Source organism: Mizuhopecten yessoensis, unplaced genomic scaffold (genome assembly GCF_002113885.1).
Source record: "Mizuhopecten yessoensis strain PY_sf001 unplaced genomic scaffold, ASM211388v2 scaffold9651, whole genome shotgun sequence".
NCBI lineage: Eukaryota > Metazoa > Mollusca > Bivalvia > Pectinida > Pectinidae > Mizuhopecten > Mizuhopecten yessoensis.
In genome coordinates this window covers 490891-506586 of record NW_018408154.1, presented here as the reverse complement: position 1 = coordinate 506586, position 15696 = coordinate 490891, and the positions used below count along the sequence as shown (strand labels likewise).

General features: G+C 37.6%; 1 protein-coding gene across 4 annotated transcripts in view; it reads right to left on the bottom strand.

Moving 5' to 3' along the window:
• LOC110458575 (autism susceptibility gene 2 protein-like) overlaps positions 1-15696 on the bottom strand; it is a 233407-nt gene that overhangs the window by 67378 nt on the left and 150333 nt on the right. For all 4 annotated transcript variants that reach the window (XM_021510334.1, XM_021510335.1, XM_021510336.1 and 1 more), the window contains exons 3-5: positions 14175-14312; positions 10495-10530; positions 1985-2011 (exon numbers count right to left, since the gene is read on the bottom strand). In XM_021510334.1, the coding sequence (XP_021366009.1) occupies positions 1985-2011; positions 10495-10530; positions 14175-14312 (201 nt within the window). The remainder of the gene's footprint in view (positions 1-1984; positions 2012-10494; positions 10531-14174; positions 14313-15696) is intronic.

Genomic DNA, 15696 nt, shown 5'->3' with positions numbered 1-15696 from the left:
AGCTGCTGCCCACACCAATACGGCCACGGCTAATTTAACAGAAATGTTTTGAAACCTTGTACAGACAAACATCAAAAGAACATGACAGATTTAGCAGTAAAGGCCATTTCTACCAGATCAATCCACAGGCAACAACACAAAACATCCAACAACAAAAACCCCAACAAATAGGGCCTCCTCAAGTTGCTGCCTCCACATTTCCATAACAACTACTCACCTCCTAAGTCTGAAGAGTTCAGCTGAAGAGAGTGTGTGATGTGTACCTCATTTACGTCCAACACTGAAGGTGGTAGTTTGGTAAATTTACGCTCTGAGGCGATTGTCGATAATGACAGAACATAAACATGAACTGAATAGGCCTATTTGAGTAAGCAGTCGTAATGGGTGGAATGATCCTTCTTGCATAAAATAGGATCACAAGATTAGGGTTTAAATGACTGGGTCAAATGACTTCTCCCTCAGTTACATATGCTAATAATGTTATCAGAAATGTTTGATTTCAAGTGAAAATATTTTTCTAAATGACGGAATAAAGAGCTTATGCAGATTTGACTTATAGTAATATACCAGTTAAGATGGAAATCATAAACGCTCTGCCAACCTATAATCCCATTTAATATACATCTAAACACTATTTGGGCTGGTAGAAATATGTCACCTATTTTAAATAGATATTAATCTACAACGTATAATCCAGACTCTTAAAGAGGTTTACTGCATTAGGTGTGCAGATCAGTGTAAAATATCCCCTCAATACAACCCACAGTAACCACACAATCTACCTGGCCTCTAGTCTACCTGTACACACGTGTCACTGCCTGTACACTTAACACTCCTATTTTCACTGGGTTATTATCACTGAAGAAGACAATGAGTTTTAACAAATATCGTCTATAAGAATATTCCATCTGTAGCCCAGGATAGAAACAACACAATTTTAAGATATCCCCTAAGTTTTCCTGTTGGTCATTTGATTCTAACACCGATGGATGTAATATAATATATGTATACCTAAAAACACAATATACCCAAAGCTATGCTAGCAGTATTACATTGTTTTATATCACACTTTTCCATGCGTTTCTAAGCGAACAATACGTAGTGCGACAAAAAAGTACAATAACTCGATATCGCAAGTAAAGCTGAGCTACTAATGGATACCGAGTAGTTTCCGACTGGCAGCAAGTACTGTTACAACAGCTTGGGGTGTATTGACTGTGATCGGCACAATGACAACACATTGAAGGGGAATATAGAGCTATTCAGCCTCTAGATTATATAACCCTAACGGGGTAAATACCCCACCTGTACCACTAGGTCAATAGGACCAGTAAATACCCCACCTGTACCACTAGGTCAATAGGACCAGTAGTGGCTATTGTAAACCTTGTCCAGTAATGGCCAGCTATACTCAGCCCTGGAGAGAAACAAAGCCCAATTCGGAGAGAGATATATCTGTAGTGGGCTTACACGCTGCAAAAAGGCGGCTGTAAACTTAAACTTACCTGCAGTGAAAAGTGTTCCTTTAGTAAATATTAGTCCAACATTAAACACATTTCTTTACGCAAGACTTCCTTGCTTTTACAAGCCAATCACTCAGTATTCACAAATTCTTCTTTGTTCAGGGAAAAATTCATTTTACACATTGATATTGAACGGCGAATGAATCATCATGATTGTCCTTGGCTGTGTGTAGAGTCCTACCTCACTGGTACAAATATACTATGTGAGCAAGCTTGGCGTCTGCTTTCAAATTAACCATTACTAAGCTTTTCACCAACCAGGCGAGAATGAAAATGTCGGCGATCACACAACGCCAATCCAATCTATCCATGGATAGTGTTATAGGACCTTGATTTGTAGGATCATGATCTTCGTAGCAGAAACACACTATATAACTAAACGGCAATAACAAACGACACGCACACACGCACACACTGCCGGTCACATGATATAAAAACGTGGAGACAATAACAGTACTCACCCGATCGTCCCCGCTTTCGCTGTCACACTGCAACACAACAAAACAGCCCTCATTAATATTCATTATATGACATTTCAATAAGTGCAAATAAGGATTATGGGAAGCAGCGTAGAGTAGTGAAGACCGGTGTAGTGTGCTGTGGGCTGTCAGTGCTGCTGTCTATAGATATATATAGACCACCATTCAAGGCGATGAATTTTTCACAGGGAAGTGTAGTAATCCATAGGCATTACTAGGACTTGTAACCCAATATAAGACTAAAAGTGGAACATATTTTCATGTCGACCTGGCAACAGCAGGTGCTAAATCACTAACCTAGCTGGCGACACAGGTGCTTTTACACAAGGTGTCCACAGTTAATGAGCAGCTTGGCAATATACCATTTATAGATTAGAGGTATATTAGGACATCAAGACTTCACATTTAATACTGATCTGAGGGTAAAGCACTACTGAATCATATTTATTGATTCTATATATAGACCTTGAAATGCATGGAATACTTTTGAAATATAATCTCCGGGTACGATTTAAATCTGAAATAATTTCAATGCAGTAAACATCCCTCATTTAAGCTAGCTGAATATTTATGATCAGTTTGGTAAGTAGTAATGAAGAAAATAATCCCCAATTAAACTAGCTGTTAATTTATTACTGAAGTAAACATCCTACAAATAAGCTGGCTATTAATTAATGAAGTCAACATCCTACAAATAAGCTGGCTATTAATTAATGAAGTAAACATCCTACAATTAAGCTGGCTGTTAATTTATAAATGAAGTAAACATCCAACAGTTAGGCTTGCTGTTCATAGATTTACGAAGTCAACATCCTACAAATAAGCTGGCTATTAATTAATGAAGTCAACATCCTACAAATAAGCTGGCTATTAATTAATGAAGTCAACATCCTACAAATAAGCTGGCTATTAATTAATGAAGTAAACATCCAACAGTTAGGCTTGCTGTTCATCTATTAATGAAGTAAACATCCTACAAATAAGCTGGCTATTAATTAATGAAGTCAACATCCTACAAATAAGCTGGCTATTAATTAATGAAGTAAACATCCGACAATTAAGCTGGCTATTAATTAATTAATTAAACATCCAACAGTTAGGCTGGCTGTTAATCTATAAATGAAGTAAACATCCTACAATTAAGCTGGCTGTTAATTTATACATGAATTAAACATCCAACAGTTAGGGTTGCTGTTCATCTATTAACGAAGTAAACATCCTACAAATAAGCTGGCTATTAATTAATTAAACATCCAACAATTAGGCTGGCTGTTAATTTATTATTGAAGTTAACTTCCTACAATTAAGCTGGTTGTATGGATTTGTTAATGAAGTTAATGACGAACATTTGGTCTAGTTGTTATTTATTATAAGTTTGAGAAGTAATGAAACAAATCTTAGACATTTAAGCTAAAATGCAGTTTATATTTTTTTCATGTATGTCCCTCATATAAAGTAGCTGTGTATCTAATACTGAAGAATACATCTAACAATTAAGGTAGCTATGAATTCATGATCAGATTGAATTTAATGATGTAAACATTTAAAAGTTAAGGTAACTGTGTATTCATTAATGAAGTAAACAACTTACAATTAAGCAATGAATTAATTATCCTGTCTGAGTAGCAATGAAGTAAGTATCCTACAAGTCGTGCCTAGCTGTCAACCTCTGAAACCTCCAATGAGGGAGATCTCCCTCATTCCACATTTCCATTGAGGGAGAAAGTGCGTGAAACACAACCAAAACTGCTGAATTTATCTTTTCCTTTTTATGCATGAAAATAACTAAAAGAAACATTCATTTGATTCAGACACACCTGTTATGATCATTACACACAAACTGCAAACACTACGATATTATTTGACCACAGGATGCAGATTTTGATTTTAGTGTGAGTTTTGTCTTGAATGAGGGAGTTTCCAGGGAGATTGTTACCTTTTGGTCAAAATGAGAGAGTCTCCCTCCTAATGAGTGAGGGTTGACAGCTATGGGAGGGAGGCTCCCTCCCATAGCTGTCAACCCTCCACTCATTGGGAGGGAGACTCCCTCCCCTAGCTGTCAACCCTCCCTCATTAGGAGGGAGCCTCCCTCCTAATGAGGGGGGGGTGACAGCTATGGGAGGGAGGCTCCCTCCTAATGAGTGGAGGGTTGTCAGCTATGGGAGGGAATCTCGCTCCTAATGAGGGAGGGCTGACAGCTATGGGAGGGAGTCTACCTCCTAATGAGGGAGGGGTGACAGCTATGGGAGGGAGCCTCCCTCCTAATGAGGGGGGGTTGACAGCTATGGGGGGGAGTCTCCCTCCTAATGAGGGAGGGTTGACAGCTATGTTTCAGGTAGCTGTATATATTCACTGATGAATTAAACATCCCATATACAAGCTGGCTGTAACGTTATCAGTATGAATAGTAGTCTAAGGAAGTATGCATGCTCATACACATTTCATCTGATAAACATAAACAAATTCAAAACAAAATAAAAACATAATGAGTCTTTAAGCATTTTTATCTGTTAGTAATAATTCAAATTACAAATAATGAATCTATATAAGTACTGTATTCCAATTAAATGATCCCATCCCCGTCTCTTTGGAATTGAGTCCTACCCTTTGATAAACTAGTGCAAATTATATCAAATCAAAGACACAGAACCATCATTGGGCTGAATTGTTAAAAGGCACAATTTTTTTTTTTTTTTTTCCCAAATTAATTTTGTTTCATTTTTTTATGTGTATGTGCATTTCAATATATTTCTGTGTTTGATACTATACAATGTTACATAACAATAAAATGTGCATTGGTTTCCCCAACGACCTTGAAGCGAGGTTCGACAAGGCAACATCTGATAAGGAATTCCACTGCTACACATGAGACATAAACCGGACATAAAACATGTAGAGTCATTACAGGATGCATACAAAATCATATTATCTGTAAGAAAAAATATAAAAATGCCTGCAAAAAAGATAGATTTTATATCCTTCCCAAGTCCCATTTATTGTGTTTTTTTCTTTTTAAATTGCATCAGTGAAACCCACAGAACACTATATCAAGAGAGAGATAGGAGTGAAAAGCCATTTTATCATGGATGAGAGAGGGGAACAGCTCCCTACAGAGGTGTACGAGCCTACACAACTCTATCCACCTTGGCAGTAGTTTACATAGGGCTGATAACAAAGCATGAAAATAATCTCTCCGGGGAGGATAGTGATGCCAGGCAGAGTACACAAGGCAGTGGTGGTGATAACCTGGGCTAACTCAATTCTTCCTCTCACTATTGATTTAGGTATCATTGGGGTATCTCTCAGGACTCTTTACAGACAAGCCAGTCATTGTCAAACTCGGGTACTGCCATTTCAACCTTGGGAAGTACAGGTGAATAGGTACAGCCCCGCTATAATCTTTAGACCTGGCCATGCAAACTATCAGATTTGTTGACCTTCTGTTTTGATTCTCGAGAATGACCTTCAGATGACCTTCTCTGATCTTTGACCTTCATTTAAGTATATTTATTTTTTACAGGTTCCGAGACTGGTAAAGATGTCAAACCACGAGTCGAAAGGGCAGCATGGTGATGGCTACTCAAGCAACCTCACTCTATCCATGCTGAACAACTGTCTCACACAGATTTCTTCTAAATGTAGATCAAGATTCTTAGCCATCCTCTTCTCTAGATGTTGCAAATGAATTTACATATTCTGACCTTATTGAACCCTATCAAACATGGATTAACCATCCTGACAAATTTGCCACCAGAACAATACAACCTGGGCAGATTGGTCCCAATGTTCAGCCACTGGACTTCCACGCTGATGTCCAGAGTTTGATTGCTGCTGTGAGGATGGAATTATCAGTAGACATTTACCTGCTGCTTCCCATAGATCTTCAGGGCTTCTTTCTAGAATGGTTCCTCTGATAGGACTCTGGACATCATAGTTTTTCAGATCTGACTCTAAATCATAATTCTTCAGATAGAACTCAAAGCTTTAGTTCCTAGACTTGATCCCAGAGATCCTCAGAACTCGGAGCTTTACTTCTGTGTTACAGGTTACAGCCACCAGTGGACATTTAAATCGTAAGTCAAATAGACTATGGTCACTCAAGGACACTGATTTCCACAGCAACTTTGATTGTATATATACTTTAATATTCTGCGACTTTTTCAGATATGTTTACCCATCACACAATGCTTTTAAGCATATCATCCTCATGGTGTTTTTCATGCCAGGGACCATGAGATGTACAAATTCTTGACTTCATGAGCAATGCAAACATTTTACTTCTGCATTCAAGATTTAATAGGCCGTTAATTAAACATTTGTTATTCATTTTAGCATTTCTGTCACAAAACATGGATGCTTAGAGATGATGACTGACTATTCCTGTGAATCCTCTAAGGGCAGCATCAGTATCAGACTAACTGGAGCGTAAGGCTGGCAGGACAGTGGTTGATGTATTGACCAGTTCTATGAAGTATTTATTGACATTCAGACCAAGTCCTCGTCCAATGTGTCAAACTTACCTGAGGGTAAATGACGTAGACACTTATAACTACACAGATCTCACACTATGTCCACGCTCAACAGTGCATGTTTACGCTTTCTGATGGTTACTAGCTCTGATAATGACGGGGATGAAAGAGCGATAAAAGCCATTACAGATTGAGCAGGTTTTTTTTGTGCTCCAGTATTGAAGAGCTTGTACACAAAGCTTGGTCTCAAAGAAGTGTTTATTCGGTTAGGTATACAAACACCTGAGTTCCGGATAGCAAGTGAAATCATTAACCAGCCATGTAACATGACTTTGATGGAGCTGATGGATGAAAAGACTTTACAACTCTCCAGGCTGTAAAATACACACTGCGCTATCTCATGATGGCTCATTAATTTCGTTTCTTTTTGATGACTGCACTTTTCATTAATACTTTGTTCTTTGAAATTTTGAAATGTATTCAAGACAAATATGGTCACTGACATGCTCACCAAAGGTAACCATAGCAACAAATCCTGTATGTTGATGGCCTACCACAGAAAACTGTTTACTGTGACAAGTCTAACACAGAAATATGTTGACTATGACAAGTCTACCATAGAAACCTGTCTATTGTGACATTCCTACAATGAAAACTTGTCTATAAGTCAACTCGGGAAATTTCAGGATAAACTCCTTACATATTTATTGTTGTATTCATAATTGGGTACTTTGTGTCCAAAGAAAGATTTTCTGGTGATTCAGCACTCAATCTTTTGTGTGATTACACCAGAACCGAGCCTCTAAAGCTAACAACTGTATACATTAAAGATGTCAGCAAATCAGCTGAATTTAGAGTACATAATCATCAAAAGTCAATGAAATTCATTCTTCTATGACCACAAGGCACTTTATTCAATCAAGACAGTGGTATGGCCATATAAGGTAGTGGCACAAGCACCTGTCTCAGAGACAACAGCTCTGGCACAGACTGACCGTGGTCAAGGGCAGCACTTCTGACCCCGATCAGTCAAGACCCTTACTCTAGATCAGTCTGTGGTATTTCTGTGACCCGAACAGCTGACTAGTAAAGTAATTGGAGCAACACTTGAACTGGTGACAAAGCCAGGTCTGTGTGTACATATAACCAGTGGCTAACTACTGGAGTTGGCTCTCACAAATTGCTCTTATTGTAAGCATTCTAAACTTAATCGGTCTCTTCAAACGAAGCTCCATCTGCTTAGCCACCTCTTGAGTGTTGTTATGAGACTTCAGAAGCAAAGGCTAACAACGTCCAGCGAGGTTTGAACTAGCTCACTACACTGGAGGCAGCTTCAGAGCTGTCGAAGAGGCCAGACTCTGGACAATGATGTCAAGCCCCCTTCAGTAGACAAAGTAACCCATTACCCTGAGTAGATGGCCCTAGGCCCCGATACAAGTCTTTGGCCTGATCCACCTCTAAGGCATTAGGGTCATCGGTCAGGTGGGGAGTGGGGCACGCTTGACTAGACTGGAGATGTTAGTGCTGGCTTCACTGGCCTTTAATAATCTTCATCAACACAGACACATTGGGGCAAAACATCGCGCAACACTGGAGCAGGTGAATTGCATTCACGACCAAACACATTAGTAGTCGTCTCTCTTCCTCAAGGCAAAACATCAAATCCAAGCAAAACCGATAATTTCTGCTACCGGCTAATTCCACATAAGGTAGCAGTCTACTATTGATCGAAGCGCAATTATTTCTCTTTGAATTTCCCTTATGGCTTGTATTCCCCGCGTAGCACTAATTTGGGGTAATGTTTAATGAATAAGACATGGCACTAAGCAGGACCAGTGTATGGTGTGCCGCTGTAGTAAGTCAGTGCCACGTTGGTCTACAACAAAGCAGGGAATCGCCATTTACGACCACTGTATAATGCATGCCATTACACAAAATATATGCTATACATTCATTTAAAGCAAACAATGCTTTTGAAAGGCCACTTTGAGTATAAAAATAGAGAAAGGCATTTACGTGTTTGTGCAATTTTGTCTTCACAATCTTTTCTTACTTAAAAGTGTAATATCCTAATTTTGCATTTCGTTCGTAATTGAAAGCAAGAAATTGCCGTTCGTAATAGCGCAGGTTTTGTTCCAATCCATTAACCCAAACTCTTCCTTGAATTATCCATTTTCTTCTGTTAATTTGATGGCCTTTTTAGATTAATTGATTTTAAAATGTAATTATGAACTTGATGACAAAACTCAAATGAAACTTCTCTTCCCTAATTAGATTTTCTTGAATCGACTGCGTTTTTTTCGTCTATTTAGCTGCAATACTCGCTCAGTATTGATCCAGAAGGGCACTCCAGTGGCTGTTTTTCTTTTGCTTTTTCCATTTGGTCTGACTTGCTGTTTCTGTTGCCTGATCTAAGAACTGGAGCCCTTGATGACATTTAAACTTCGACAACAACCGTCACAGATGATACTAGCCATTAAATGGTGCTGATTAACCATTTGTAGTCAAGATTTCTTTCAGAAAAAAATAACCTGTTCCCAATCTGCTAATTAGGTTTTGAGATTGTGGCAACTGTATTGAAGTATGGTTGATAATGTTGATGCAGATAATGCCATATATATCTCTATCTGGATATATATGGTTTAACATAAATATCTCTATCTGGATATATAGGGTTTAACATAAATATCTCTATCCCTATATATCCAGATAGAGATATTTATGTTAAACCATATATATCTCTATCTGGATATATATGGTTTAACATAAATATCTCTATCTGGATATATATGGTTTAACATAAATATCTCTTTCTGGATATATAGGGTTTAACATAAATATCTCTATCTGGATATATAGGGTTTAACATAAATGAAGTATGGTAACACAGGAAATTTAGTATGACAGCACTGGGATATCATTTTACTATTTTACTATACTAACACTATTTTGTTGTTGTTTTTCATTGTTTTTGTTCCTATGTTAAATTTTCTGCCAATCTTTAACATTATTTGATAATACCACCTGGGGGATGTCTTATCAAACCGTTTAACATGATTATCACTTGGGGGACCTTCTCTCAAACACCACAGCTTACCATGACTATCACTTGGAGGCCCTTCTCTCAAACACCACAGCTTCCCATGATTATCACTTGGAGGAACTTCTCTCAAACACCACAGCTTAACGTGGTTATCACTTGGGGGGCCTTCTCTCAAACACCACAGCTTTCCATGACTATCACTTGGAGGACCTTCTCTAACACCAAAGCTTACCATGATTATCACTTGGAGGAACTTCTCTCAAACACCACAGCTTACCATGACTATCACTTGGAGGACCTTCTCTAACACCAAAGCTTACCATGATTATCACTTGGAGGACCTTCTCTCAAACACCACAGCTTACCATGATTATCACTTGGGGGACCTTCTCTCAAACACCACAGCTTACCATGATTATCACTTGGAGTACCTTCTCACGAACACCACAGCTTACCATGATTATCACTTGGAGGACCTTCTCACAAACACCACAGCTTACCATGATTATCACTTGGAGTACCTTCTCACGAACACCACAGCTTAACATGATTATCACTTGGAGGACCTTCTCACAAACACCAAAGCTTACCATGATTATCACTTGGAGGACCTTCTCACAAACCCCACAGCTTACCATGATTATCACTTGGGGGACCTGCTCTCAAACACCACAGCTTACCATGATTATCACTTGGGGGACCTGCTCTCAAACACCACAGCTTACCATGATTATCACTTGGAGGACCTTATCACAAACACCACAGCTTACCATGATTATCACTTGGGGGACCTTCTCTCAAACCCCACAGCTTACCATGATTATCACTTGGGGGACCTTCTCTCAAACACCACAGCTTACCATGATTATCACTTGGGGGACCTCCTTTTAAACACCAGTACAAAGGCATGCTTATCACCTAGTGACTGTACACAAGAAATGTAAGTGTTTTTTACGGCACCTTGTAGTTACTATACTTACCAAGTAGCCTCTGCCTGAACTGGAATGTGAGCTCGCCTACAATGAGAAAAAAAGTACACAGAGGAAATTAGAAACTCTATTCAAATCATTGAAGTATCGCCAGAATTTGGCTGGTCAAGATCGTTTGAAGTTAATACATACTTTATGTTCAATATTTTGACAGACACTTTCTACATATAAAGCTCCACATATTTTGGTTGATCCTTCTTTGCGGGTTTAATTTTCAGGCTAACAATTTCTCTATGTATCTGACTTTTCTTGGCTAATATTTTCTCTGTCGATTTGATACCTATTCCCTAGGTTTCTAGTTTTTGCCTTTATTTTTTGACAAGTTTTGAATTCTGATCTGTTGCTAGACACGTGACTAGGTTATTCAAAATTGACAGCGTTATGCTAAAGAGCTGGCGAGTATCATGTTTGATGACATATTTCTTTGCTCTACTGATGCATATACAACCTAGTGACAGTTGTACAAAATCGTTCTAAACCACAACATTTTCCGTTGTCCTTGGCACAATCTAGTGACATATGTACAAATCGTTCTAAACCACCACATTTTCCTTTGTCCTTGGCACAACCTAGTGACATATGTACCTATCGTTCTAAACCACAACATTTTCCATTGTATTTGGCCCAACCTAGTGACATATGTACCAAATCGTTCTAAACCTCAACATTTTCCTTTGTCCTTGGCACAACCTAGTGACATATATGTACCAAATCGTTCTAAACCACAACATTTTCGGTTGTCCTTGGCACAACCTAGTGACATATGTACAAATCGTTCTAAACCACCACATTTTCCTTTGTCCTTGGCACAACCTAGTGACATATATGTACCAAATCGTTCTAAACCACAACATTTTCTGTTGTCCTTGGCCCAACCTAGTGACATATGTACCTAATCGTTCTAAACCACAACATTTTCCATTGTATTTGGCCCAACCTAGTGACATATGTACCAAATCGTTCTAAACCACAACATTTTCCGTTGTCCTTGGCACAACCTAGTGACATATGTCCCAAATCGTTCTAAACCACAACATTTTCTGTTGTCCTTGGCACAATCTAGTGACATATGTACAAATCGTTCTAAACCACAATATTTTCCTTTGTCCTTGCCACAACCTAGTGACATCTGTACCAAATCGTTCTAAACCACAACATTTTCCGTTGTCCTTGGCACAACCTAGTGACATATGTCCCAAATCGTTCTAAACCACAACATTTTCTGTTGTCCTTGGCCCAACCTAGTGACATATGTACCTAATCGTTCTAAACCACAACATTTTCCATTGTATTTGGCCCAACCTAGTGACATATGTACCAAATCGTTCTAAACCACAACATTTTCGGTTGTCCTTGGCACAATCTAGTGACATATGTACAAATCGTTCTAAACCACAACAGTTTCCTTTGTCCTTGCCACAACCTAGTGACATCTGTACCAAATCGTTCTAAACCACAACATTTTCCATTGTCCTTGGCACAACCTAGTGACATATGTACCAAATCATTCTAAACCACAACATTTTCCGTTGTCCTTGGCACAACCTAGTGACATATGTCCCAAATCGTTCTAAACCACAACATTTTCTGTTGTCCTTGGCACAACCTAGTGACATATGTACCTATCGTTCTAAACCACAACATTTTCCATTGTATTTGGCCCAACCTAGTGACATATGTACCAAATCGTTCTAAACCACAACATTTTCGGTTGTCCTTGGCACAACCTAGTGACATATGTACCTATCGTTCTAAACCACAACATTTTCCATTGTATTTGGCCCAACCTAGTGACATATGTACCAAATCGTTCGAAACCACAACATTTTCTGTTGTCCTTGGCACAACCTAGTGACATATGTACCTAATCGTTCTAAACCACAACATTTTCCATTGTATTTGGCACAACCTAGTGACATATGTACCAAATCGTTCTAAACCACAACATTTTCCTTTGTCCTTGGCACAACCTAGTGACATATATGTACCAAATCGTTCTAAACCACAACATTTTCTGTTGTCCTTGGCCCAACCTAGTGACATATGTACCTAATCGTTCTAAACCACAACATTTTCCATTGTATTTGGCACAACCTAGTGACATATGTACCAAATCGTTCTTAACCACAACAATTTCTGTTGTCCTTGGCACAACCTAGTGACATATGTACCAAATCGTTCTTAACCACAACATTTTCTGTTGTCCTTGGCACAACTTAGTGACATATGTACCAAATTGTTCTAAACCACAACATTTTCCTTTGTCCTTGGCACAACCTAGTGACATATGTACCAAATCGTTCTAAACCACAACATTTTCTGTTGTCCTTGGCACAACCTAGAGACATATGTACAAATCGTTCTAAACCACAACATTTTCTGTTGTCCTTGGCACAACTTAGTGACATATGTACCAAATCGTTCTAAACCACAACATTTTCCATTGTCCTTGGCACAACCTAGTGACATATGTACCAAATCGTTCTAAACCACAACATTTTCCTTTGTCCTTGGCAGCATGCTGCACACAATGCCGACTCTGCGGGAAAACTTGGGTGACTTTCCCCTACAACAGTATTCCTATTTCATGTTACACGACTGGACCATTTAAGGTAAAAGAAGTATAGCTTTACTGCTCAATCATATAGATTTCTATATGTAATCTGAAATTTCTGATCCAAAGTTTCAATTTCACAAAGGACTTATGTGAAACAGTAATATTATAGTCACAAGGTTGTGTCACAATGAACCGTCTAGCAGCTCAACAATACACAGACATGTAGCACTTCTACAGCACGTTTTTATCAAATATTTTTAACTTAATAATGAAACAACATTATTTTTATTCAAATGTAGCTATAGCCTTGTGATTTAAAAAAAAACAACACTTCTAAGTATACTTGGTGCAAGGCATTGCATCATCAATGAAAAATTTGATGTTAAGGTTTAAACATTTACAAAATGTATCAAAGCTATTTCATTGATTGAGGGAATCATTTACAAAATGTATCAAAGCTATTTCATTGATTGAGGGAATGAGTTTGTGCAGTGAAGCAATTTATGTGAAACCAATGATTTATAATGTTCAGTACTTCTGTTTAAATCAATATCCTGGGTTCACAGCTTTTTAAGGATAAGTTCATTGTACAAACCAATCAACTCAAACTATGTCTAAATGCATGCTAATTTAAAACTTTATAAGCTGAGGAACAGAGACGGAGGGTGGAGAAAGCGTGTAAGGTAAAATACATAAATATATTGACGAGAGGAAAATGTGTAATACGTGAAGTTTAAGGACATACAGAGATGGCGGGAAAAAAATGTGTAACATGTGAAGTTCAAGGTCATAGAGAGATGAAGAGTGGATAGAAGTGAGTAATATATGAAGGTCAAGGACAAAAAAGATGTACAATATATCAATTTCAAAGACATAAAGAGATAGAGGGGGGAGAAAAGTTCGAAACATGTCAAGGTCAAGGTCATAGAGAGATGAAGAGTGGATAGAAGTGAGTAATATGTGGAGGTCAAGGTCAAAACAATGTAAAATATGTAAATTTCAAGGACATAGAGCGATAGAAGGTGGAGAAGTGTGTACTTAAAGGTCAAGGATATACAGGACTACATATGGGGATACTATACAATATAGATATTTATAAAGCAGTAAGACTTACATCACTAAGCACGTCCTGTGAGGTGTGGTTTGGACCGTTGAGGTTGTGGTCAAGTACCACTGTCTGGTCACTCCGCGGACTACCCAATGGATCCTCGTAAGGTTTGCCTGGCAATGTTGGAGAATGTGGACTGATTTTCTGTAAAGACATGAAAAATAATTGCTATTAGATAACCTGTCTCGTTAAAAACTTCAGGTTTCTAACACAGAAGTACACACCATACATATTTCAGCGGTGGTCTTATTTTAGCATTTTTTTGCTTTAAATATTGTGACTGATTATGAAAGCATCAAACGAAGTTTCTGTATGTCGTTTCTATTGCATGGTGTGTGCACCAATTAATTTATGTGCTAATTGGTTAAAATTTGACAAATGTTAGAATTTGAATGTTTACAGTACTAGATCTAAATTACTAGCTCTAACTTTGTAGTGAAACAGGAAATAATATTCTTGTGTATGATATGAATTCTTTCTTTTTAAATCTGAATACTATCTACCCATATTTATAACAGAAGCAATCATCAACCTGCAAAAGAATAAAATCATCACAAAATAAATCACAAATTCAACAAATCCCTTATAACCTTCTGCCATATATAATATTTTAATAGTGACATAAAATTGCAAAGGATTTATTTTTTATATATATAAATATGTCAACAATTCCCAATCAAACATATTATAAATACAAAAACTTCGCCACCTTCAAATTTTAGTGACACAAATTCCTGCTGTAACATATTACAAACACAGAACTACGAAACAAAAAATCTTCAAGATATCCCATAGATATGTTTGGTTTAAGATAAATCTGTAAGATATCCCATAGATATGTTTGGTTAAGATAAATCTGTAAGATATCCCATAGATATGTTTGGTTTAAGATAAATCTGTAAGATACCCCATAGATATGTTTGGTTAAGATAAAGCTGTAAGATATCCCATAGATATGTGTAGGGAAGATAAATCTGTAAGATATCCCATATATATGTGTAGGTGAGATAAATCTGTAAGATATCCCATATATATGTGTAGGTGAGAGAAATCTGTAAGATATCCCATAGATATGGGTAGGTAAGATAAATCTGTAAGATATCCCATATATATGTGTAGGTGAGATAAATCTGTAAGATATCCCATAGATATGTTTGGTTTAAGATATATCTGTAAGATATCCCATAGATATGTGTAGGTAAGATAAATCTGTAAGATATCCCATAGATATGTTTGGTTTAAGATATATCTGTAAGATATCCCATATATATGTGTAGGTGAGATAAATCTATAAGATATCCCATAGATATGTTTAGGTAAGATAAATCTGTAAGATATCGCATATATATGTGTAGGTGAGATAAATCTATAAGATATCCCATAGATATGTTTGGTTTAAGATATGTCTGTAAGATATCCCATAGATATGTTTGGTTAAGATATATCTGTAAGATATCCCATAGATATGTGTAGGTGAGATATATCTGTAAGATATCCCATAGATATGTTTGGTTTAAGACATATCTGT